At 48.0% G+C, this 24,781-nt stretch overlaps 1 protein-coding gene across 3 annotated transcripts; it reads right to left on the bottom strand.

The window, feature by feature from the left end:
• Positions 1 to 2,245: 2,245 nt before the first annotated feature.
• Positions 2,246 to 23,775, bottom strand: LOC306764225 (ral guanine nucleotide dissociation stimulator-like). 3 transcript variants are annotated; one of them, XM_079251298.1, is made up of 18 exons: positions 23,531 to 23,775; positions 20,651 to 20,955; positions 20,489 to 20,560; positions 18,179 to 18,372; positions 17,916 to 18,040; positions 14,756 to 14,971; positions 14,585 to 14,688; positions 14,420 to 14,504; positions 11,869 to 11,946; positions 11,640 to 11,726; positions 11,534 to 11,566; positions 11,337 to 11,458; positions 10,523 to 10,618; positions 10,227 to 10,431; positions 9,015 to 9,089; positions 8,057 to 8,323; positions 7,860 to 7,974; positions 2,246 to 2,454 (listed from the first exon to the last, which is right to left on the bottom strand). In XM_079251298.1, the coding sequence occupies exons 1-18, from the start codon at positions 23,699 to 23,701 to the stop codon at positions 2,279 to 2,281; spliced, it is 2,526 nt and encodes an 841-aa protein (XP_079107424.1). In that variant the 5' UTR covers positions 23,702 to 23,775; the 3' UTR covers positions 2,246 to 2,278. The 3 variants fall into 3 exon arrangements, with proteins under 3 accessions (XP_079107424.1, XP_079107426.1, XP_079107425.1); XM_079251300.1 differs by lacking the exon at positions 23,531 to 23,775 and adding an exon at positions 22,048 to 22,615; XM_079251299.1 differs by lacking the exon at positions 23,531 to 23,775 and adding an exon at positions 21,049 to 21,109.
• Between the last annotated feature and the right edge of the window lie 1,006 nt (positions 23,776 to 24,781).

The following is a 24,781-nucleotide window of genomic DNA, read 5'->3' as shown; positions in this document are numbered from 1 at the left end:
TATGAAGGTTTTAAACATTAAAACAGGATTTTGTGTGTAAATAAAAGACAAAGTGGAGTTTCTACGTCAGCTTCCAGTTTCACGAACCGTCCTTCCTCCTTCATCCTTTCCTCCGCTGAAACGCCTTTTATGCTCCTGATTTATTGGCACATGTCGTCAAGCCTGTTCGATGAGGGTGGACGGTCGCCATGGCAACAACAATGGAAGGGGGGTGACGGTTCACAGTGCTCGACGTGAAGCACCAATCAGCGGGCAGAAGGGAAAAGTGGTGGGTCACAGTGTTGGACGGCGACAGGTTTCCATGGCGACGCCTGCTGCTCGCAGCCTCACCGCTTTGGCGTACGATTTATTTTCTTGCTTCCAGACGTTTCTTTCATCGCCACGCCGACGTTTCATCGTTGAGTCGATGTTTCATTGTCACGACAACGTTTCATTCATTTCGTCGTGTCAAAGTTTCATTCGTTTCATCGCCACGACAACGTTTCAGCATTTCATCGTTGAGTCGATTTTTCATTTGTTTCATCACTACGACGACGTTTCCTTCGTTTCATCGTTACGACGTTTCCTTCGTTTCATCGTCACACCGTTTCCTTCGTTTCATCATTACGACGTTTCCTTCGTTTCATCGTCACGTTTCCTTCGTTTCATTGTCAGTTTCCTTCGCTTCATCGTCACGACGTTTCTGTCGTTTCATCGTCACGCAGTTTCCTTCGTTTCATCGTCACAACGTTTCCTTCGTTTCATCGTCACAACGTTTCCAGTTTCCTTCGTTTCATCGTCACAACGTTTCCTTCGTTTCATCGTCACAACGTTTCCAGTTTCCTTCGTTTCATCGTCACAACGTTTCCTTCGTTTCATCGTCACAACGTTTCCTTCGTTTCATCGTCACACAGTTTCCTTCGTTTCATCGTCACGCAGTTTCCTTCGTTTCATTGTCACGACGTTTCTATCGTTTCATCGTCACGTTTCTATCGTTTCATCGTCACGACGTTTTCGTCACATTTTATTCGTTTCATCGTCACGTTTCCTTCGTTTCATCGTCACGACGTTTCTATCGTTTCATCGTCACGTTTCTATCGTTTCATCGTCACGTTTCTATCGTTTCATCGTCACGACGTTTTCATCGTCACGACATTTTATTCGTTTCATCGTCACGTTTCCTTCGTTTCATCGTCACGACGTTTCCTTCGTTTCATCGTCACGCAGTTTCCTTCTTTTAATCGTCACGTTTCTATTGTTTCATCGTCACGACGTTTCTATTGTTTCATCGTCACGACGTTTCCATCGTTTCATCGTCACGATGTTTCCTTCGTTTCATCGTCACGCAGTTTCCTTCTTTTAATCGTCACGTTTCTATTGTTTCATCGTCACGACGTTTCTATTGTTTCATCGTCACGACGTTTCCATCGTTTCATCATCACGATGTTTCTATCGTTTCATCGTCACGATGTTTCTATCGTTTCATCGTCACGACGTTTCCTTCGTTTCATCGTCACGTTTCCTTCGTTTCGTCGTCACGCCGATGTTTCATTTGTTTCATCGTCACGCCGATGTTTCATTTGTTTCATCGTCACACCGAAGGAGGAAAAGAAGTTTGTCTCTTCACACGCAGCGTCACCGTCGTTCACCAAATCCGCCACTCCGCCTGTCAATCGTCCACGGCGCCGTGGAGATTAGATAACCATATTAAATTTAATTCTGTCGGGAATATTTGATGAAGTTTCCGATTTAATGATTCAGGTTTTGCTGAAAGGACATAACCAGCGTCTCACCATTGTCTCCAGTCACAAACTGGTTTCTCGTGTCTCCAGGGTTTTCCCGCCCAACATGGCGGCTGATGGTGAGGAAGAGGAAGGCGCGCCCTCTGAGGAAGGACAAGTAGCACCATTAAACGTTATTTCTGCACGGATGCAGTTCGTCCATATTTACACTCCGTTGTTTGTTTTCAGCGCGGCGAGCAGACATCAGTCACACCGAGCAGTCCTCCTGCTTCCCGCCATCAGACGCCACGTTGGAGCGGGGGCTGCCGCGGCGTTTGGGTCGCCATGGCATGAGGGTGCGGGGAGGTGACGCTGACGTGTAAACGGAAACGTGGGATGTTTTCCGTGTGGAAAGTCCGAACACTTCCTGGAGCTTCCAGGAAGTGCCGCTGATGCGGACGCCCGCCGGTCAGTTCGTCTCAAACGCACTCCAACATGGAGGGTCTCCTCTGAGGGGCGGAGCCTGAATGGAGGAGCGGCGTTAAGGAGGTCTGGTGTGAAGGTGGCAGAAAGTACCGTCAGAAGATCCCTTTGGCGATTTTCAGTCCCTTCTGCTTCATCCGAGGGAGGGTGGAGCTCGCCACGGCCTTGGTCCGCGGCGGCCGGATCGGGCCACGCCTCTTCAGCACAAAGTCGTAGTTGGCAGTGGAGTTCATGGCGTAGAAGACGTTGGCGTTGTCCGGGATACGCAGCTCTGCAGAGACACACAACGTGACTGGTTTCACCGGGAACGGGTAGTAACGTGACTGGTTTCACTGGGAACAGGCAGTAACGTGACTGGTTTCACTGGGAACAGGCAGTAACGTGACTGGTTTCACTGGGAACAAGCAGTAACGTGACTGGTTTCACTGGGAACAGGCAGTAACGTGACTGGTTTCACTGGGAACAGGCAGTAAAGTGACTGGTTTCACTGGGAACAGGTAGTAACGTGACTGGTTTCACTGGGAACGGGCAGTAACGTGACTGGTTTCACTGAGAACGGGCAGTAACGTGACTGGTTTCACTGAGAACGGGCAGTAACGTGACTGGTTTCACTGAGAACGGGCAGTAACGTGACTGGTTTCACTGGGAACGGGCAGTAACGTGACTGGTTTCACTGGGAACAGGCAGTAACGTGACTGGTTTCACTGGGAACAGGCAGTAACGTGACTGGTTTCACTGGGAACAGGCAGTAACGTGACTGGTTTCACTGGGAACAAGCAGTAAAGTGACTGGTTTCACTGGGAACAGGCAGTAACGTGACTGGTTTCACTGGGAACAGGCAGTAACGTGACTGGTTTCACTGGGAACAGGCAGTAACGTGACTGGTTTCACTGGGAACAGGCAGTAACGTGACTGGTTTCACTGGGAACAGGCAGTAACGTGACTGGTTTCACTGGGAACAGGCAGTAACGTGACTGGTTTCACTGGGAACAAGCAGTAAAGTGACTGGTTTCACTGGGAACAGGCAGTAACGTGACTGGTTTCACTGGGAACGGGCAGTAACGTGACTGGTTTCACTGAGAACAGGCAGTAACGTGACTGGTTTCACTGAGAACAGGCAGTAACGTGACTGGTTTCACTGGGAACAAGCAGTAACGTGACTGGTTTCACTGGGAACAAGCAGTAACGTGACTGGTTTCACTGGGAACAAGCAGTAACGTGACTGGTTTCACTGGGAACAGGCAGTAACGTGACTGGTTTCACCGGGAACAAGCAGTAACGTGACTGGTTTCACTGGGAACAGGCAGTAACGTGACTGGTTTCACTGGGAACAGGCAGTAACGTGACTGGTTTCACTGGGAACAGGCAGTAAAGTGACTGGTTTCACAGGGAACAGGCAGTAACGTGACTGGTTTCACAGGGAACAGGCAGTAACGTGACTGGTTTCACCGGGAACAAGCAGTAAAGTGACTGGTTTCACTGGGAACAGGCAGTAACGTGACTGGTTTCACTGGGAACAGGCAGTAACGTGACTGGTTTCACTGGGAACAGGCAGTAAGGTGACTGGTTTCACTGAGAACAGGCAGTAACGTGACTGGTTTCACTGAGAACGGGCAGTAAAGTGACTGGTTTCACTGGGAACAGGCAGTAACGTGACTGGTTTCACTGGGAACAGGCAGTAACGTGACTGGTTTCACTGGGAACAGGCAGTAAGGTGACTGGTTTCACTGAGAACAGGCAGTAACGTGACTGGTTTCACTGAGAACGGGCAGTAACGTGACTGGTTTCACTGAGAACAGGCAGTAACGTGACTGGTTTCACTGAGAACGGGCAGTAACGTGACTGGTTTCACTGGGAACGGGCAGTAACGTGACTGGTTTCACTGGGAACAGGCAGTAACGTGACTGGTTTCACTGGGAACAGGCAGTAACGTGACTGGTTTCACTGGGAACAGGCAGTAACGTGACTGGTTTCACTGGGAACAAGCAGTAAAGTGACTGGTTTCACTGGGAACAGGCAGTAACGTGACTGGTTTCACTGGGAACAGGCAGTAACGTGACTGGTTTCACTGGGAACAGGCAGTAACGTGACTGGTTTCACTGGGAACAGGCAGTAACGTGACTGGTTTCACTGGGAACAGGCAGTAACGTGACTGGTTTCACTGGGAACAGGCAGTAACGTGACTGGTTTCACTGGGAACAAGCAGTAAAGTGACTGGTTTCACTGGGAACAGGCAGTAACGTGACTGGTTTCACTGGGAACGGGCAGTAACGTGACTGGTTTCACTGAGAACAGGCAGTAACGTGACTGGTTTCACTGAGAACAGGCAGTAACGTGACTGGTTTCACTGGGAACAAGCAGTAACGTGACTGGTTTCACTGGGAACAAGCAGTAACGTGACTGGTTTCACTGGGAACAAGCAGTAACGTGACTGGTTTCACTGGGAACAGGCAGTAACGTGACTGGTTTCACCGGGAACAAGCAGTAACGTGACTGGTTTCACTGGGAACAGGCAGTAACGTGACTGGTTTCACTGGGAACAGGCAGTAACGTGACTGGTTTCACTGGGAACAGGCAGTAAAGTGACTGGTTTCACAGGGAACAGGCAGTAACGTGACTGGTTTCACTGGGAACAGGCAGTAACGTGACTGGTTTCACTGGGAACAAGCAGTAAAGTGACTGGTTTCACCGGGAACAGGCAGTAACGTGACTGGTTTCACTGGGAACAGGCAGTAACGTGACTGGTTTCACTGAGAACAGTCAGTAAAGTGACTGGTTTCACTGGGAACGGGCAGTAACGTGACTGGTTTCACTGGGAACAGGCAGTAACGTGACTGGTTTCACTGGGAACAGGCAGTAACGTGACTGGTTTCACTGGGAACAGGCAGTAACGTGACTGGTTTCACTGGGAACAGGCAGTAAAGTGACTGGTTTCACTGGGAACAAGCAGTAACGTGACTGGTTTCACTGGGAACAGGCAGTAACGTGACTGGTTTCACTGGGAACAGGCAGTAACGTGACTGGTTTCACTGGGAACGGGCAGTAACGTGACTGGTTTCACTAGGAACGGGCAGTAACGTGACTGGTTTCACTGGGAACACGCAGTAAAGTGACTGGTTTCACTGGGAACGGGCAGTAAAGTGACTGGTTTCACTGGGAACGGGCAGTAAAGTGACTGGTTTCACTGGGAACGGGCAGTAAAGTGACTGGTTTCACTGGGAACGGGCAGTAAAGTGACTGGTTTCACTGGGAACAGGCAGTAACGTGACTGGTTTCACTGGGAACAGGCAGTAAAGTGACTGGTTTCACTGGGAACAGGCAGTAAAGTGACTGGTTTCACTGGGAACAGGCAGTAAAGTGACTGGTTTCACTGGGAACGGGCAGTAAAGTGACTGGTTTCACAGGGAACAGGCAGTAAAGTGACTGGTTTCACTGGGAACAAGCAGTAACGTGACTGGTTTCACTGGGAACAGGCAGTAACGTGACTGGTTTTACTAGGAACGGGCAGTAACATGACTGGTTTCACTGGGAACAGGTAGTAACGTGACTGGTTTCACTGGGAACAGGCAGTAACGTGACTGGTTTCACTGGGAACAGGCAGTAACGTGACTGGTTTCACCGGGAACAAGCAGTAACGTGACTGGTTTCACTGGGAACAGGCAGTAACGTGACTGGTTTCACTAGGAACGAGCAGTAACGTGACTGGTTTCACTGGGAACAGGCAGTAAAGTGACTGGTTTCACTGGGAACAGGCAGTAAAGTGACTGGTTTCACTGGGAACAGGCAGTAAAGTGACTGGTTTCACTGGGAACAGGCAGTAAAGTGACTGGTTTCACTGGGAACAGGCAGTAAAGTGACTGGTTTCACTGGGAACAGGCAGTAAAGTGACTGGTTTCACTGGGAACAGGCAGTAAAGTGACTGGTTTCACTGGGAACAGGCAGTAAAGTGACTGGTTTCACTGGGAACAGGCAGTAAAGTGACTGGTTTCACTGGGAACGGGCAGTAAAGTGACTGGTTTCACTGGGAACGGGCAGTAAAGTGACTGGTTTCACTGGGAACAGGCAGTAACGTGACTGGTTTCACTGGGAACGGGCAGTAACGTGACTGGTTTCACTGGGAACAGGCAGTAACGTGACTGGTTTCACTAGGAACGGGCAGTAACGTGACTGGTTTCACTGGGAACAGGCAGTAACGTGACTGGTTTCACTGGGAATAGGCAGTAACGTGACTGGTTTCACTGGGAACAGGCAGTAACGTGACTGGTTTCACTGGGAACAGGCAGTAACGTGACTGGTTTTTAAATGAGCATTTCAGGAACAAAACTGGATATTGGTGATCTTCTGCATTATAACACGATTCTCTACTAGAAACCAGTGCATGGACTCAGGAAGCATCCAGAAACCAGAGTAAACTCAGTTCAGGCTTAAATCCACACATGCAGGTTCCATCATATGTGAAGAGGATCCAGGTTTCGCCATGCTGAACCACATCCTGATGGTGGAACAGGAGAACTGGTCTGCTGCAGTCCAGACATTCCACCAGTACAAAACATCAGAGCATCATGGAAGCAGAAATCCAGCAACAAGGTCCAGTAGAGCAGCTGGAATCCTGCATCAGACCAGAAACAGGACGACATTCCTCTGAACCTCCAACAGCTGCTCTCCTCACTACAGTCGGTAAAAGAAGAGAAGATGCTAACAATGCTAAACATCACCCTGGAACCACTTTTTACACATGCTAAAACCTGCTATCGATACTAAACATCACCCTACTTTTTACACATGCTAACAACTGCTAAAGATGCTAAACATCACCCTGGAACCACTTTTTACTCATGCTAACGATGCTAATGATGCTAAACATCACCCTGGAACCACTTTTTACACATGCTAACAGCTGCTAATGATGCTAAACATCACCCTGGAACCACTTTTTACACATGCTAACACCTGCTATCAATGCTAAACATCACCCTACTTTTTACACATGCTAACAGCTGCTAAAGATGCTAAACATCACCCTGGAACCACTTTTTACTCATGCTAACGATGCTAAACATAACCCTGGAACCACTTTTTACACATGCTAACACCTGCTAACATCACCTTGGGACCACTGTTTACGCCATGCTGAACTACATCCTGATGGTGGAACAGGAGAACTGGTCTGCTGCAGTCCAGACATTCCACCAGTACAAAACATCAGAGCATCATGGAAGCAGAAATCCAGCAACAAGGTCCAGTAGAGCAGCTGGAATCCTGCATCAGACCAGAAACAGGACGACATTCCTCTGAACCTCCAGCAGCTGCTCTCCTCACTTCCCAGATATACAGTCGGTAAAAGAAGATGCTAACAATGCTAAACATCACCCTGGAACCACTTTTTACACATGCTAACACCTGCTAACAATGCTAAACATCACCCTGGAACCACTTTTTACACATGGTAACAGCTGCTAATGATGCTAAACATCACCCTGGAGCTACTTTTTACACATGCTAACAGCTGCTAACGATGCTAAACATCACCCTGGAACTATTTTTTCTAGACGTGTTGCTGCATCAGTTTTATATTTTCCATCAGATGAAAAAATTTCTCAGTTTCATTGTCTCACATGATGTTTATATTCTAAGGGGAAGAAAACATGACCTGATGTTTGTGTTATTATTTTTCACCTTTATCCTCAGAGATTTTCTGCATCAGCTCGTAGTCCTCGGCCTTCTCTTGGTCCAGGTTGTGTTTGATCATGGCCTTTCTGATCACCGCTGGAGTCTTATCTTGACTTGTAACCTGAAAAATAAATCTGTTAAACCTCCTTAAAACTGGATACTGTTTCCACCAGTAAAGACGCTGAAACCAGATCCATCCTCACCAGGATGCTCTTGTACATGTTGCCATTCTCCACGTCCAAGCTGACCCTGATGATGCAGCAGTCGTCCACCTGCTGGTTGTAGAGCGGCAGTGACAGCGTGGAGTAGTTGGACACGGCCGACACTGAGCGCTTGTGGGAGCGGGAGGCCGACAGCGGGGTGGAGGAGGAGACGGAGGAGGACGAGGCGCTGCTGGAGCCCGAGGCTGAACCGGAACTGGAGCCCATCCCGGAGGTGTCCAGGGACGACAGAGACGTACACTCCCAGAACTGAAAACACAATGGAACCACAAGGGTTAAATTCTAACCATCATTTATTTCAATGACATGGAAGTGTTTCCCTCTGTGGTGGAGAGGTTTCATGTCCTGAAGACCCTAGGAGAAGGCTTTCTGTCCCTGGTAAGGTCAACCTTGGCAAACAGGTGTCTCGGGAGAGACCAGACCAAGTGCGGCTCAGAGACTCCAATGACAAGAAAGAAAAAAACATTGGAGCAGAGGACCATCCTGGTCGTGGAACAGTGGACCAGCTCTATACCCTCTTTGGGGTCCTGGAGGGGGCATGGGGGTTTGCCCAACCAGTCTACATGTGCTTTGTGGAGTATGGGGTACCGGACTCCCTTGTACGAGCTGTCCGGTCCCTGTACGACAGGTGTCGAGTTTGGTCTACATGTAGTTGGCAAATGTGGCTGGGGAGAGAGTCTGGGCTTCTCTGCTTAGGCCGCTGCCCCCCTGACCCATTGTTCACTGTTTCTCTGCTCCAACAAGCTTGACTAAATGAGTGGATCATTGTAAAGAAACTGATGTAACACTGCAGGAACTAACTGAAGCAATTCAGGAAAAGTTTGAAACCTGCAGCATAGCGGCAGGTTTCAGGTGCGTTTGAGCAGTAAACATCTAAAACTTGCAGGATAGCGGCTACATGTTGTGTAAACCTGCTGGGTGGATAGAAACTGTGTCCTACCGTTGAGGCGTTATCTGCTGCTGGAGCTTCTCGTCCCAAAGCAGACACGGTGAGTTTAACCGACGGAGTCGACGTCTGGACACAGAAAGAAGGAAAAGGTCAGTCTGGCAGGTTTTACGTGTTGGACATCTGGAAGTCCGTCATTGCTCCAGCGACACAGGACAGAACGTAAACATGGCGTCATCTGTAACAACATGCTGGATCATCCTCATCCTTCTGCGTGACATTAACGTGTGTAAAGTTACTGAGGCGACGCGCCAGAAGTTTAAAGTCTAAATAGAAAACTTTTTAACATGAAACAGATCACATGACGGGTCATTCAGGTCTGTTTGCTCCCAGACAGGTTTGTTGGAGCAGGAACACACTGAAAACCTGCAGGAGTTGAACCAAATGGAAGAATGGCGCCACCTGCTGATGTAAACGTCTGCTGAAACTCTGATCACTGATCCTGGGAGCATCGGGCGTCTGCAGGGTTTAGGACCCTGGATGGAAATTCTGACGTTTCCCAGGCTTTTTAAGGCCTTGGATGAAAGTCTTGGACATTTTTAGACCCTGCAGGAACCCTGAAGCACAATGCAGAAATCATCAAAGTCGATTCGTAGAAAACATCTGGACTGGAAGAAGGTTTTTATTATATTTAATGTCAACCAACAGAAAAGCTTAACTTAAATGTCTGATTAATCAGGAAGAAAATGAGACTTTTTATCCGATTTTTATCCTTTTTATATGAAAGGAAGCGATTGTGCAACTATATTTTTTAGCTATTTGCCTTAAAAGTGAAGAAAACTCCCATCTAAATGTGTGAACTGAGTCTGCACTGATGCTTCCAGAACACAACACGGAGGGGGCGGAGTCTCACTAAACTTCTTCGTTAAGGCCGGGGGGAACGTGCATCTACAGGCTCATTACACCTGGAGGGGAAAGGTCGCTAAGCGACTAGCCAATGGGATGCTGTGTAATGCTAACGTGTGCTAATGCTAACGTGTGCTAATGAAACTAGCCTACAGAATGGAGGCACGGGGATGTTTTACTGGACATTTCAGACGAGCCTGATAAACAAGCGGAGAAAGAGTTGCTTTTATTTCCTGGTTAACGTGAATCCCTTCCAGCGGCTGCATGAAAAGGGCTTCATGAGGAAAAGAGAAGCTGCTGGCGTGAGAAGGGAACACCGCGGCGTTTCGTCTGAAGCAGATAAAGGACAAATCTTTTCACCTTCCGCTCGTGTCCTTCAGGCGAGTCTGACAGGAAGCTGGCATTGACATCCTCCAGATCCGAACCGCTGGAGCTGACGGAGGTGACGCTGAGCGCGTCGCCGCTGTCCCCGCCCCCCCCCTGGTACGGTCTGTAGTGTGAGTGGTCGAAGGACTTGGAATGAGATCCGGCGGCGGCGCTGGAGCCGGCCTCCGACAGCTGTCGGCTGGACGGGAAATAATCAGAGCAGAAGAAGAGTGTGTGAGTTTTCCTGCAGAAAGGACGGCGTTTCCTCCATGAACAGCACATTCACTCACTCGCTCCAGCGCTTCATGATTCCTCCGTTCTTCTTGGTGCGGAGGGTGTTGCTGGCGGACTCCGACAGGGGCTCGATGTCACAGGACAGGCTGTAGCTGCAGGATGACGAGCAGCGGGTTAACTTGGTTTAAAACACACCTGATGAGAGCCGTGTTGCAGAACTAAATCTAGAAAGGTTTACATGCAAGGAGGGGGTGGGGGGGGGGGTCCAAACCTCCCTGCAAGTTTTATTTTCCTGCTTTAAAAGGAAAAATGAACTTTATGCCTCTTTAAGTTTCAGATTTGCAAACTGAACCGAATCTGAACTCTTCTGGCTTCCAGCATGTCCCGCCTTTCTGTTTACTAACACCAAACATGTGTTATAAAACAGTAATAACACCATCAATGGAATTATCCTCTTTGTTCTACAGTAAACTAAACACCAAGAGCCAAAGGAAGAATCCATTACAAATGTATTATTATTAAATATATTCACATAAACGCTGCTTCTTATCATTAAAAAAATTATTCATTCATTCAGTCATTCAATAATTAATAATAAATAATGATAAAAATAAAGTAATGGTAATAATGATGATTAAATAACAATGATAACAATAATTATGTTAATAATAATAATAATAATAATAATAATAACCGTTTCCTCCCAACAGGCGGTCATGTGACTGGTATAATCATGATGAAAAAGCTTGTGCTTCCTCTCGCTGTTATTCAACAGGAAACTGTTTATTTCTGTCTTTTTGGGAGCCATTGCAGTAAACGTTGTCAGCCAATCAGAAAGGTTCATGACGCAGGAGGAAATAGCGGCGTTACCTGTCGGCCTCGCTGAGCTTTTCCACGCCAGCGAACCACTCTCTGAAGTGGCTGTCCTGAGTGAAACTGTAGTTGTTGGAGGCCAGCTGGAGCAGTTTGATTTGCGCGATCACCTCGAACTCCTGTGAAGAGTTAAATCTGTTCTAATGAGGCCTGAAACGATCAGCTGCATCAGTTTAAACAAAGACGTTAGCTACCTTTCTTCTCTTCTCAAAGTTGATCAGCCCACCCTGAAGAAGGAGATTTAAAACAAATATCAGCTGAGGAACAAGTTGGAAAAAAGAAGAAAAAACCAATTCTGACCTCAGTGTAGTCCTTCATGGCAGTGTCCATCATCACCAGGTCCGTCAGGAACGTCCCCAGGTACGGAATCGTCCCCTGCATCACGCCCTGTCCACACACGTTTAATGCTTCACTCATCAACAGAAATATTCAAGTCTCCGTCCTCCTGCCTCTAGATGGAGCTGAAGGCACAAAGTGATGCTGCTCAGCTTCACGTAGAACCGAGGGGAAACCCCGTGGCTTTCCTCACCAGGTCTCTCTGCTGCTGGTGTCTCCTCTGAGCTCGCTTCGGGTTGATTTCCAAAGTGGCAAACTTAGAAGTTCCCTCCTGCAGAAACACAACGGCAGAAAAAAACCTCAAATCTCCTTTAATCAGATTCATAATCAGCAGGAAGTGTGACTGGATCAACTGACATCATGCTAGCATCAGCTAGCATTGGCTAGCAGCAGCAAACATCAGCTAGCGTTGGCTACCGTCCTACTTGAAGCATGTTGATAATGTATTCATACAAAATATTTATTAATAATTATGATTTGCAGTAGATTTATTATTTTCCTGAATGCGAACCGTCTTCGTAACAAACAGAACCGCGTGATTCTGATGTGACAGAAGCTTTAGTTGTTCTGGATGTCGAGGTGGAGGACGAGCCTGTCGATTCATCAGATCCAACTAGCATGTTACTAGAACCAGTAAAGAAACAGTCAAAGCTTCCTTTTCCCTCCAACCTGTCGCCAACGTGATGATGAAACGAGGAAAAACCAGCCGATGTCGCGACATGACGCGCCAACAAGGAGCTTGGACATCATTCAACAGGAAGCCATGTGAACAACCGGGGTCCGACGGGGGACGCCTGTTCAGAGCAGATAGACAAAGCTCTTATCTACACCTGCGTTTCGTTACGTCAGCAGTGATTCCCACAGCATGACGGCATGAGCTCAGGCTGGAAACACCTTAATGGCGTCCTGACCTGTCCTGACACGTAAATCTGTTGAACGCAGAAGGAAACTCGTTTCTGCAGAGACCAAACCTTGTCTCTGCACATCGTTGCTTCACGTCTGAAACAAACACACAACAGAAACGATTCACACACCAATTCCTTTCCCTGCTGTCCTCACTAAACCACCTCAGCGTCATCAGAGACGCCACGTCTGTGGATCGTAAACCTCCGGGACAGAAACGCTGCAAAACCACTGCAGATCTGCGGAATGGTCACATATCATCCCTGCCAGTCCTGATGTTCGCACCAGGTTACATATAATAACACGTTACATTTAATAGCATGCTAGGTTAATAACACTTTACATGTAATAACACGTTACATTTAATAGCATGCTAGGTTAATAACACTTTACATGTAATAACACGTTACATTTAATAGCATGCTAGGTTAATAACACTTTACATGTAATAACACGTTACATGTAATAACACGTTACATTTAATAGCATGCTAGGTTAATAACACTTTACATGTAATAACACGTTACATTTAATAGCATGCTAGGTTAATAACACTTTACATGTAATAACACGTTACATTTAATAGCATGCTAGGTTAATAACACTTTACATGTAATAACACGTTACATGTAATAACACGTTACATTTAATAGCATGCTAGGTTAATAACACTTTACATGTAATAACATGTTAGGACAATAACACATTAGGTAAACAACATTTTATATGTAATAACACGTTACATGTAATAACACGTTAGGACAATAACACGTTAGGTAAACAACATGTTATATGTAATAACACGTTACATGTAATAACACGTTAGGACAATAACACGTTAGGTAAACACGTTATATGAAATAACATGTTACATGTAATAACACGTTACATGTAATAACACGTTACATGTAATAACACGTTAGGTAAACACGTTATATGAAATAACACGTTACATGTAATAACACGTTACATGTAATAACATGTTAGGTTAATAACACGTTACATGTAATAACATGTTACATGTAATAACAGGTTAATAACACGTTACATGTAATAGCACATTACATTTAATAGCATGATAGGTTAATAACACTTTACATGTAATAACATGTTAGGACGATAACACGTTAGGTAAACAACATGTTATATGTACTAACCCTTTACATGTAATAACACGTCACATGTAATAACACATTACATGTAATAACACGTTGCATGTAACAACAAGTTAGGTTAATGACACGTTACATGTAATAACGTTAGGTAATAACATGTTACATGTAATACCATGTTACATGTAATAACACGTTACATGTAATAAAACGTTACATGTAATAACACGTTACTCTGAGCTGGGAACTCTCAGGTGTCGACGCTTCTCTGCATCTGATCACACACGATGACGGAACTCGTCGCAACTCGAAGGTACAAGGTGATGGTGGGACGTTTCTGAGGCGCTACTTTGACTCTGATTGGCCGCTCAGCGGTTTGTCTGTAGCCAATCAGAAGCATCTGATTTTGCCTGGACTGAATCATTACGGTACAGTTGTAGGAATGAAGCTCAGAACGCCAGTTATGAAGATTTCAGTCTCTTAAAGCTTTATTTTCTACCCAACAATGTAAAGCTAAAGATAATCTAGTATTGATGAGTCAAACTGCAGCTTTGATCAACTCATCACCTGATTAATCAAACTGATTGATTTGCTATAAGCTCAGACGAGACACGCAGCTCACATCACCTGAAAAACACAACTTTCAAATAAATCTAACTAAAAACATAATTATTTACCTAAAATAAAATAAAATAAAATAAAATAAAATAAATTGCCACTGAGGCTCACCTTCACCAGCAGCTCTCTGCTTTGGGAGTAGTTGTTGTCGTCGGAGAAGATCTCGGAAAGCTCCCGGAAGGTTCTGAAACTTTCCCTGCAGACACAGAGTGGAGAGCATGAAGACAGGCGCGCCGGCAGCTCTCCAGCCAGGCGGAAGCAGCAGAGGAGACTCACCGTGACACCTCCTCCCAGCTCCGCTTCAGGCGGTGGATGGCGTTGCACTGCAGGGCGGATAGGATGGCACGCAACGAGGAGAAGTTCTTCAGGATCCGACACTCCTAAACACAATATCCAGTCAGTGAAGGCACCATTTCAGAGCGTAAACAAAGCCGAGCGCTCGCCCACCCGCGCCACGTCGATCCACCGCTCCAGCAGCCGAGCTCTCTGATTGGGCTTCAGCGCCGCGTTGCTCAGGCAGGTGGCGATGACGCAGTTGGTAACAGAGTTGAACTGGGCCACTGTGGCCCTGATGGTCGGAGCCAGGTGCTCCTTCCCCTTCTTGTCCCGCTGAGACCAGATGCCCCCCAGGCAGTGGTATGGGACCACCTTCTTAAACAGGTCCTGGGAGGACAAACAGACGCAGGTTTAAGCTCCGCTTCACGCCGGGACGGACGAAGACATGGAGGGAGGCATGCTGGACCAATGAAAAGCATCAACAACATGAAGCAGATAAGCCTGCACTGCTTTCCAGTAGGGGGCACTCAACGCTGCAGAAACTCAGACCCAGCTGACTGCAGTTCTTTACAGGAACCTGCAGAGGAACCTCCAGAGAAACCCCCCAGTGGAACCTCCAGAGGAACCTCCAGGGAAACCCCCCAGTGGAACCTCCAGAGGAACCTCCAGGGAAACCCCCCAGTGGAACCTCCAGAGGAACCTCCAGGGAAACCCCCCAGTGGAACCTCCAGAGGAACCTCCAGGGAAACCCCCCAGTGGAACCTCCAGAGGAACCTCCAGGGAAACCCCCCAGTGGAACCTCCAGAGGAACCTCCAGAGAAACCCCCCGGTGGAACCTCCAGAGGAACCTCCAGAGAAACCCCCCGGTGGTGTGATGATACCAGTCGATGATACCAGTGTGATGATACCAGTCGATGATACCAGTCGATAATACCAGTGTGATACCAGTCGATAATACCAGTGTGATGATACCAGTCGATAATACCAGTGTGATGATACCAGTCGATGATACCAGTGTGATACCAGTCGATAATACCAGTGTGATGATACCAGTCGATAATACCAGTGTGATGATACCAGTCGATGATACCAGTGTGATGATACCAGTCGATGATACCAGTGTGATGATACCAGTCGATGATACCAGTGTGATGATACCAGTCGATGATACCAGTCGATGATACCAGTCGATGATACCAGTGTGATGATACCAGTCGATGATACCAGTGTGATACCAGTCGATGATACCAGTGTGATACCAGTCGATGATACCAGTGTGATACCAGTCGATGATACCAGTGTGATACCAGTCGATGATACCAGTCGATGATACCAGTGTGATACCAGTCAATGATACCAGTGTGATACCAGTCGATGATACCAGTCGATGATACCAGTGTGATGATACCAGTCGATGATACCAGTGTGATACCAGTCGATGATACCAGTGTGATACCAGTGTGATGATACCAGTCGATGATACCAGTGTGATACCAGTCGATGATACCAGTGTGATACCAGTCGATGATACCAGTGTGATACCAGTCGATGATACCAGTGTGATACCAGTCGATGATACCAGTGTGATACCAGTCGATGATACCAGTGTGATACCAGTCGATGATACCAGTCGATGATACCAGTCGATGATACCAGTGTGATACCAGTCGATGATACCAGTCGATGATACCAGTGTGATACCAGTCGATGATACCAGTCGATGATACCAGTGTGATACCAGTCGATGATACCAGTGTGATACCAGTCGATACCAGTGTGATACCAGTCGATGATACCAGTCGATGATACCAGTGTGATACCAGTCGATGATACCAGTGTGATACCAGTCGATGATACCAGTGTGATACCAGTCGATGATACCAGTCGATGATACCAGTGTGATACCAGTCGATGATACCAGTGTGATACCAGTCGATGATACCAGTGTGATACCAGTCGATGATACCAGTGTGATACCAGTCGATGATACCAGTGTGATACCAGTCGATGATACCAGTCGATGATACCAGTGTGATACCAGTCGATGATACCAGTCGATGATACCAGTGTGATACCAGTCGATGATACCAGTGTGATACCAGTCGATGATACCAGTGTGATACCAGTCGATGATACCAGTGTGATACCAGTCGATGATACCAGTCGATGATACCAGTGTGATACCAGTCGATGATACCAGTGTGATACCAGTCGATGATACCAGTGTGATACCAGTCGATGATACCAGTGTGATACCAGTCGATGATACCAGTGTGATACCAGTCGATGATACCAGTGTGATACCAGTCGATGATACCAGTGTGATACCAGTCGATGATACCAGTGTGATACCAGTCGATGATACCAGTGTGATACCAGTCGATGATACCAGTCGATGATACCAGTGTGATACCAGTCGATGATACCAGTGTGATACCAGTCGATGATACCAGTGTGATACCAGTCGATGATACCAGTGTGATACCAGTCGATGATACCAGTCGATGATACCAGTGTGATACCAGTCGATGATACCAGTGTGATACCAGTCGATGATACCAGTCGATGATACCAGTGTGATGATACCAGTCGATGATACCAGTGTGATACCAGTCGATGATACCAGTGTGATACCAGTCGATGATACCAGTGTGATACCAGTCGATGATACCAGTGTGATACCAGTCGATGATACCAGTCGATGATACCAGTGTGATACCAGTCGATGATACCAGTGTGATACCAGTCGATGATACCAGTGTGATACCAGTCGATGATACCAGTGTGATACCAGTCGATGATACCAGTGTGATACCAGTCGATGATACCAGTGTGATACCAGTCGATGATACCAGTGTGATACCAGTCGATGATACCAGTCGATGATACCAGTCGATGATACCAGTGTGATACCAGTCGATGATACCAGTGTGATACCAGTCGATGATACCATTTTGATACCAGTCGATGATACCAGTGTGATACCAGTCGATGATACCAGTGTGATACCAGTCGATGATACCAGTGTGATACCAGTCGATGATACCAGTGTGATACCAGTCGATGATACCAGTGTGATACCAGTCGATGATACCAGTGTGATGTGTGCGCGATGTCAGTGATCTGAAGAGCTGAGCTGACTGAATGAAACCAGACCTCCCAGTTAGCAACTGGCTCTAAGTTCTTTCCATGTTTGAGTTCTTTGTTGCGGAGCGATGTGTTAATAAAGTTTTTCTTACAGGAAACAGACGGACGCCATGAGACATTCATGTTCCACCAGAAGAAAAGCAGGTAAAGGTGACGTGAGCGTAAAAAGCGGCACCATCCTCACCGCGTCCATCAGCGTGAACTGTTCCGCCACCATGATGGGGTCGAAGGACAGGAAGCTGAAGGCAGGAAGCTCGTCCTCGAAGCCGCTCTCCTCCTGTGTGGCGAACGGGCAGCCGGCGTGTTCCCCTGGAGAGAAGACATGTTCCTTACAACGCTGCCCCCCCCCCCTTCAAGCAGCATCTGGGACAACCGCCCGCCCCCCCCCCCCCCCAGCCTTTGCCCCTATCAGCATCCGGACCCCCCCCTCCCCCCCGTCCCTCCTACCATCAGGATCAGGCTCACACTGCTGCCGGCGGTGGAAGTGGGCCAGCAGGTTGCGGGCGCGGCGCTCCAGATCCGACCCGGGGAAGTGGAGCTGAAGGTAAGACAGCAGCTGGTGCAGACATTCGTAGTTGGGAGGACTCCAGAAGTCCTCCGAGTACTGGTCCAGCCAGGCGCCCAGGATGGACGAGACGGTGCTGAAACACACGTTGTCATGGAAACGTTTCAGGTCCAATCAGCATTCGTTATTAACTGTCCGTCTCATCCAATCAGCCAATCACAGAACAGCATGTAGACACGGTGGAGACGACCTGCTGAGGTTCTAACGGAGCATCAGGAGGAAAGGAACCAGATGATCGGAACCGGGTTTAGCCAACAGAACCGGACCACAGAACAACTGGTCTGACAAGCTCCACAGTCAGATGGTCGGATCAGAACCGGGTTTAGCTAACAGAACCGGACCAACTCTCATCAGAACCACTGTGAAGAGTTTCAGTCAGGATTTAGAGCTCATCATAGCACAGAGACAGCACTGGTGAAAGTCTAATGATCTTCTCATGGCCTCAGATAAAGGACTTCTGTCTGTACTCATTCTTTTAGATCTCAGTGCTGCATTCAACACTATTGATCACAATATTCTGCTACAGAGGCTGGAACATGTTATTGGGATTAAAGGGACCGCATTAGACTGGTTCCAGTCATATTTATCTGATAGATTTCAGTTTGTAAATGTAAATGATGAGTCTTCCTCACACACCAGGGTAAGTCATGGAGTTCCTCAGGGTTCTGTACTTGGAATACTTTTCACATTATACATGCTTCCCTTAGGAAATATCATCATTTTGATGAAACCTGTCTGAGCCGGTTCCGTCTGAGCCGGGTTTTACCTGAACCAGTTCTGTCTCAGCCGGTTCTACCTGAGCCTGTTCTACCTGAGCCGGTTCTGTCTGAGGTTTTTGCTTCCCACTGTCGCCTCATGCAGCTGGATGGAGGACTGGATCCAAGTCCAGATTCCATGCAGTCTGCTGGTTTTACTGATCTAGACTATTGATTACGAATTGGCTGGTACTAATTAGGAATTGGCTGGTACTGATTAGAAATTGGCTGGTACTGATTAGAAATTGGCTGGTATTGATTAGAAATTGGCTGGTACTAATTAGGAATTGGCTGGTACTGATTAGAAATTGGCTGGTACTGATTAGAAATTGGCTGGTATTGATTAGAAATTGGCTGGTACTGATTAGGAATTGGCTGGTACTGATTAGGAATTGGCTGGTATTGATTAGGAATTGGCTGGTACTGATTAGGAATTGGCTGGTACTGATTAGGAATAGGCTGGTATTGATTAGGAATTGGCTGGTACTGATTAGGGATTGGCTGGTACTGATTAGGGATTGGCTGGTACTGATTAGGAATTGGCTGGTACTGATTAGGGATTGGCTGGTACTGATTAGGAATTGGCTGGTACTGATTAGGGATTGGCTGGTACTGATTAGAAATTGGCTGGTATTGATTAGAAATTGGCTGGTATTGATTAGGGATTGGCTGGTACTGATTAGAAATTGGCTGGTACTGATTAGAAATTGGCTGGTATTGATTAGAAATTGGCTGGTATTGATTAGAAATTGGCTGGTACTGATTAGGAATTGGCTGGTACTGATTAGGAATTGGCTGGTATTGATTAGGAATTGGCTGGTACTGATTAGGAATTGGCTGGTACTGATTAGGAATAGGCTGGTATTGATTAGGAATTGGCTGGTACTGATTAGGAATTGGCTGGTACTGATTAGGAATTGGCTGCTACTGATTAGAAATTGGCTGGTATTGATTAGGAATTGGCTGGTACTGATTAGGAATTGGCTGGTACTGATTAGAAATTGGCTGGTATTGATTAGGAATTGGCTGGTACTGATTAGGAATTGGCTGCTACTGATTAGGAATTGGCTGGTACTGATTAGGAATTGGCTGGTATTGATTAGGAATTGGCTGGTACTGATTAGGAATTGGCTGGTACTGATTAGGAATTGGCTGGTATTGATTAGGATTTACTGAAACTGCCACGAGTCGCCGTGGTGAAGTGGTGCTGTACAGATAAGAGCGAAGTGAAGAGGAGGGACGGGGGTCCGGTGGACGGTGAGTGGAAATAAAGTTGGGAACTTTTTGCATTCTGGCTGACAATGAGACAAATTGAGCTGAACAACGTTCGCTACTCGAAGGAGACCAAACCTTCACCGGGACAGTGATTAAAAGTTTCTTCATTCATGACCTGCGACAGGAAACCCCCCCGCTGCCCGGTGGAGGGGGGGTACTTACTTCCTCAGCTCTGTGCAGTCTTCCTGGGAGACTCTGTGTGAGGGTGCAGACACATTCTGTAGCTTGGCGTACCTAGAAGAAGGAACCAAGCAGAAGCTCTCAGGATGGACGTTACCCAGCCCCCTCATGCATGCCGCCATGTTTCTGCCAGCGTCTCCGTACCTGTTGAGCAGGAGATCCAGCACCTGCCTGGTGGAGGCAAAGGAGCGGTAGGTACAGAGGAAGATGGTGACATATGTGGAGTCTTTGCCCCGGAAGGCCGTCACCATGTACTCCACCAGCCGCTCCAGCGTGCCGGCCTTGATGGTCCGCACCTTGCAGGTCTCGTAGAGGCTGAGGGCGGATTCGGCGTCCACGCCCAGCCATCGCTGCCCCTTACTGGCCGACTGGTGGAGCTGCACCTTCCTCAGAGTGATGGTGAATATGGCGTCCTCCTCGGCCTCCTCGCCGATCTCCTGTGTTGAGCTCTAAGAGACAAAAAGATGAAAATGTTTAACTCCAAACCAGGAACTCTGTTCAGGATTTATCTCAGGTTTCACATGTGGCAGGTCACTTCGGACCCTTTGGGCTCGACAGCAGGATGGCGTTGCTTTTCAGCCAAACCACCGAGGCCGCTGGCTGATATCACTTCAGCACAAGCAGAGATCAAGGCCAGATGTCAACGGTACAATAACGCCCTTGTTCAGGGTGGAAACTAATACGATCAATACTTCCACCTGAAACGAAAAGCAGCCAAGTTTAGACAATTAGATTAAAAACAATAAGACGAGAAATTTCCTGTTAAATATCAGAATAATGAAGAAAAAAGCCAGCAGCTGTTAGCCGTCAGCCGACAGCTGTTAGCCATTAGCTGTCAGCCTTTAGCTGTTAGCTGTCAGCCAACAGCTACTAACAGCTAGCCATTAGCTGCCAGCCGTTAGCCATTAGCTGTAAACCTTTAGATGTTAGCTGTCAGCTGACAACTGTTAGCCATTAGATGTCAGCCTTTTGCTGTTAGCGCTTAGCCATTAGTTGTCAGCCGTTAGCCATTAGCTGTAAGCCATAATCTGTTAACAGCTATCCATTAGCTGTCAGCCTTTAGCTGTTGACCGTCACCCTTTACCTGTTAGCTGTCAGCTGACAGCTGTTAGCAGCTAGCCATTAACTGTCACCCTTTAGCTGTTAGCAGCTAGCCATCAACTGTCACCCTTTAGCTGTTAGCTGTCAGCCGTTAGCCATTAGCTGTAAATCATTGGCTGTAAGCCTTTAGCTGTTAGCAGCTAGCCATTAGCTGTTAGCTGTCACCTTTTAGCTGTTAGCTGTTAGCCACGAGCCACTAGCTGTCAGCCATTAGCTGTTAGCTGTCAGTCGGTGGTCGTTAGCTGACCTTCCTGACCCAAAGCACCCTCCATTTCTGGATGTGTCATTAAGTCAGGAAGAGCACGTTTTCAGACCTCATTACAGAAACTCCACCTTCGATTTCACAGAAGATTATTTCCTCTAAAGTGAACCAGAAGACAAGTTTTTCAACAGTCCTGAACAGTTTCCATGTTTCCACAGGTCTTCCTGCTACTATCTACCTGCTGTCCTCACTGCAGCACCTCCACCTCAGTTGCATCCCAAACGTCTTCTTGGCTTTATTCCAGCCATAGAGGATAATTATTTTCCTGCTTTTCTCATCACTTGTTGATCTTTGGCTGCTCCTGATTGGACGTTACCGTCAGTTTAAGCTCTCTGATTGGTGGAAAGTCTGACAGGAAGTGTCTTCATCATCATGTCCAGGTGAAAATAGAGGTCTCTTAGCAAAATGGTAGTGATGGTGATGAAGATGTGATAAATAATGGTGGATTTACCATCTACAGTCTCTGAATAAACACTACATCTGGATTGTAGACCTCCTGGACGGATAGAAACGCTGGAACATCTCCGTAGACCAGCTGGAGGGTCAAATGACCATCACCACTGTTGGTCCTGGTGGAGCGACAGCGTTCGGGGAGATCTGGTGCCAGACCGATCCACAGCTGATCAAATCTCTTCAGACAGTCCAATAAGAAGTCTGCAGGAACTGGGACGGTGCAGCAGCATCCCAACATCAACAGAAATTTTACCTTGTAAACCGCCACAGCATCACCTGATCCTGCAATACAGAATACATAGACCCAATTCTGGTCCTGGTGCAGCCCGAAGGCTCCACCTGGCAGACCCCACCAGGTACCGTCACCTGGCGGACCTCCCCAGGTACCGTCACCTGGCTGGACCTCCCCAGGTACCGTCACCTGGCTGGACCTCCCCAGGTACCGTCACCTGGCTGGACCTCCCCAGGTACCGTCACCTGGCTGGACCCCACCAGGTACCGTCACCTGGCGGACCTCCCCAGGTACCGTCACCTGGCTGGACCTCCCCAGGTACCGTCACCTGGCTGGACCTCCCCAGGTACCGTCACCTGGCTGGACCTCCCCAGGTACCGTCACCTGGCTGGACGTCCCCAGGTACCGTCACCTGGCTGGACGTCCCCAGGTACCGTCACCTGGCTGGACGTCCCCAGGTACCGTCACCTGGCTGGACCTCCCCAGGTACCGTCACCTGGCTGGACCTCCCCAGGTACCGTCACCTGGCTGGACCTCCCCAGGTACCGTCACCTGGCTGGACCTCCCCAGGTACCGTCACCTGGCTGGACCTCCCCAGGTACCGTCACCTGGCTGGACCTCCCCAGGTACCGTCATCTGGCTGGACTTGTGTTCCAGAGGATTAGACTGGAGACCCGTTCGCCGGACAACAAGGCTCCAAAATCGGATGATGATGTCATCTGGTTCCGATTAGCGTCTCCGCTGGAAATGTCCCGCATGGAGGACCAGACCGGACCCTGCAGGAGGACCAGACCGGACCCTGCAGCCAGACCAGACCGGACCCTGCTGGAGGACCAGACCGGACCCTGCTGGAGGACCAGACCCAGCAGCCAGACCAGACCGGACCCTGTAGGAGGACCATCATCATCCCAGCCTCCGACACAACAAACCGCGTCTCCTTCATCTTCATCCTCCTCCTCCTCCTCCTTCTCCTGACCTCCAGCTGCGGCATGTCCGGGTCCAGGTGCGTGAAGCTGTGCAGGACCACCGGGCTGCGGTCCTCGACAACCTCCAGCCTCACCGCGTCCCAAATGTTGCGCACCCTCCACGAGGAGTCAAACATGTCGAGCAGCTGTCCCGGCTTGAGGCCGCGCGCCTCGGCTTGCATGCCGGGAAAAGGAGCATGGAGGCCGGCAGAGCCGAGCGTACCGTCACGGCGGCGGCATTTAGAGCCTCACTGCGGGCCTGGTGGAACCGCAGAGCATCGCTGCGCCGTGAGGCGTTCAGGAACACAATGACTCACCCTGCTGGGCTTTTCCAAACCCCGCCCACCGGATTATGATGCCTTCAAGGCTGTCCGAAATGCGCGCTTCTAACGAGAACTCTTCCGAGTTGGATGTTCCGTCTTGTTATCGCTGTAAATCTTTATTTTCGCCATTATTACGTTCCTTGGGTCCATGTTTTTATTTTCAACAGTCAGATAATGTCACAACTTCCAGACTTTTATTCATTTTCACAACCGTTCAGTCGGAATGGAGCGGGAGCCAATCCCAGCAGGAATGATGGGTTTAACATCATTTTCATCACGAGATCCTTCAGCTGGGATGTTTATTTTCTTTAGTCTTTCTTTCTGATTTAAACATCCGACACAGATTGCACGTCTTCGTCTGTCTGGCTGACCTTAGCTGGTGTCCGTGTCTACGAGGTGTCCCTGAATGCAGCACTAACTCCTCCTCTGACGTCATGTGTTTGGGAAATTATGTGTTTGTCTCAACAGGAGGACAGTGTGGGACAGTTTAATGTCCTCCATCTGCTGAGATCAGCGCCAGCAGCTCAGCTGCTGTTGTCTCATAGTGTCTCCTGTAGTCTCATAGTGTCTTCTGTAGTTTCATAGTGTCTCCTGTAGTCTCCCAATGTCTCCTGTTGTCTCATAGTGTCTCCTGTAGTCTCATAGTGTCTCCTGTAGTCTCCCAATGTCTCCTGTTGTCTCATAGTGTCTCCTGTAGTCTCATAGTGTCTCCTGTAGTCTCATAGTGTCTCCTGTAGTCTCCCAATGTCTCCTGTTGTCTCATAGTGTCTCCTGTAGTCTCATAGTGTCTCCTGTAGTCTCATAGTGTCTTCTGTAGTTTAATAGTGTCTCCTGTAGTCTCCCAATGTCTCCTGTTGTCTCATAGTGTCTCCTGTAGTCTCATAGTGTCTCCTGTTGTCTCATAGTGTCTCCTGTAGTCTCCCAATGTCTCCTGTTGTC

Source organism: Telmatherina bonti (genome assembly GCF_933228915.1).
Source record: "Telmatherina bonti genome assembly, chromosome: 13".
Taxonomy (NCBI): domain Eukaryota; kingdom Metazoa; phylum Chordata; class Actinopteri; order Atheriniformes; family Telmatherinidae; genus Telmatherina; species Telmatherina bonti.
This window is presented reverse-complemented; position numbering and strand designations above follow the sequence as displayed.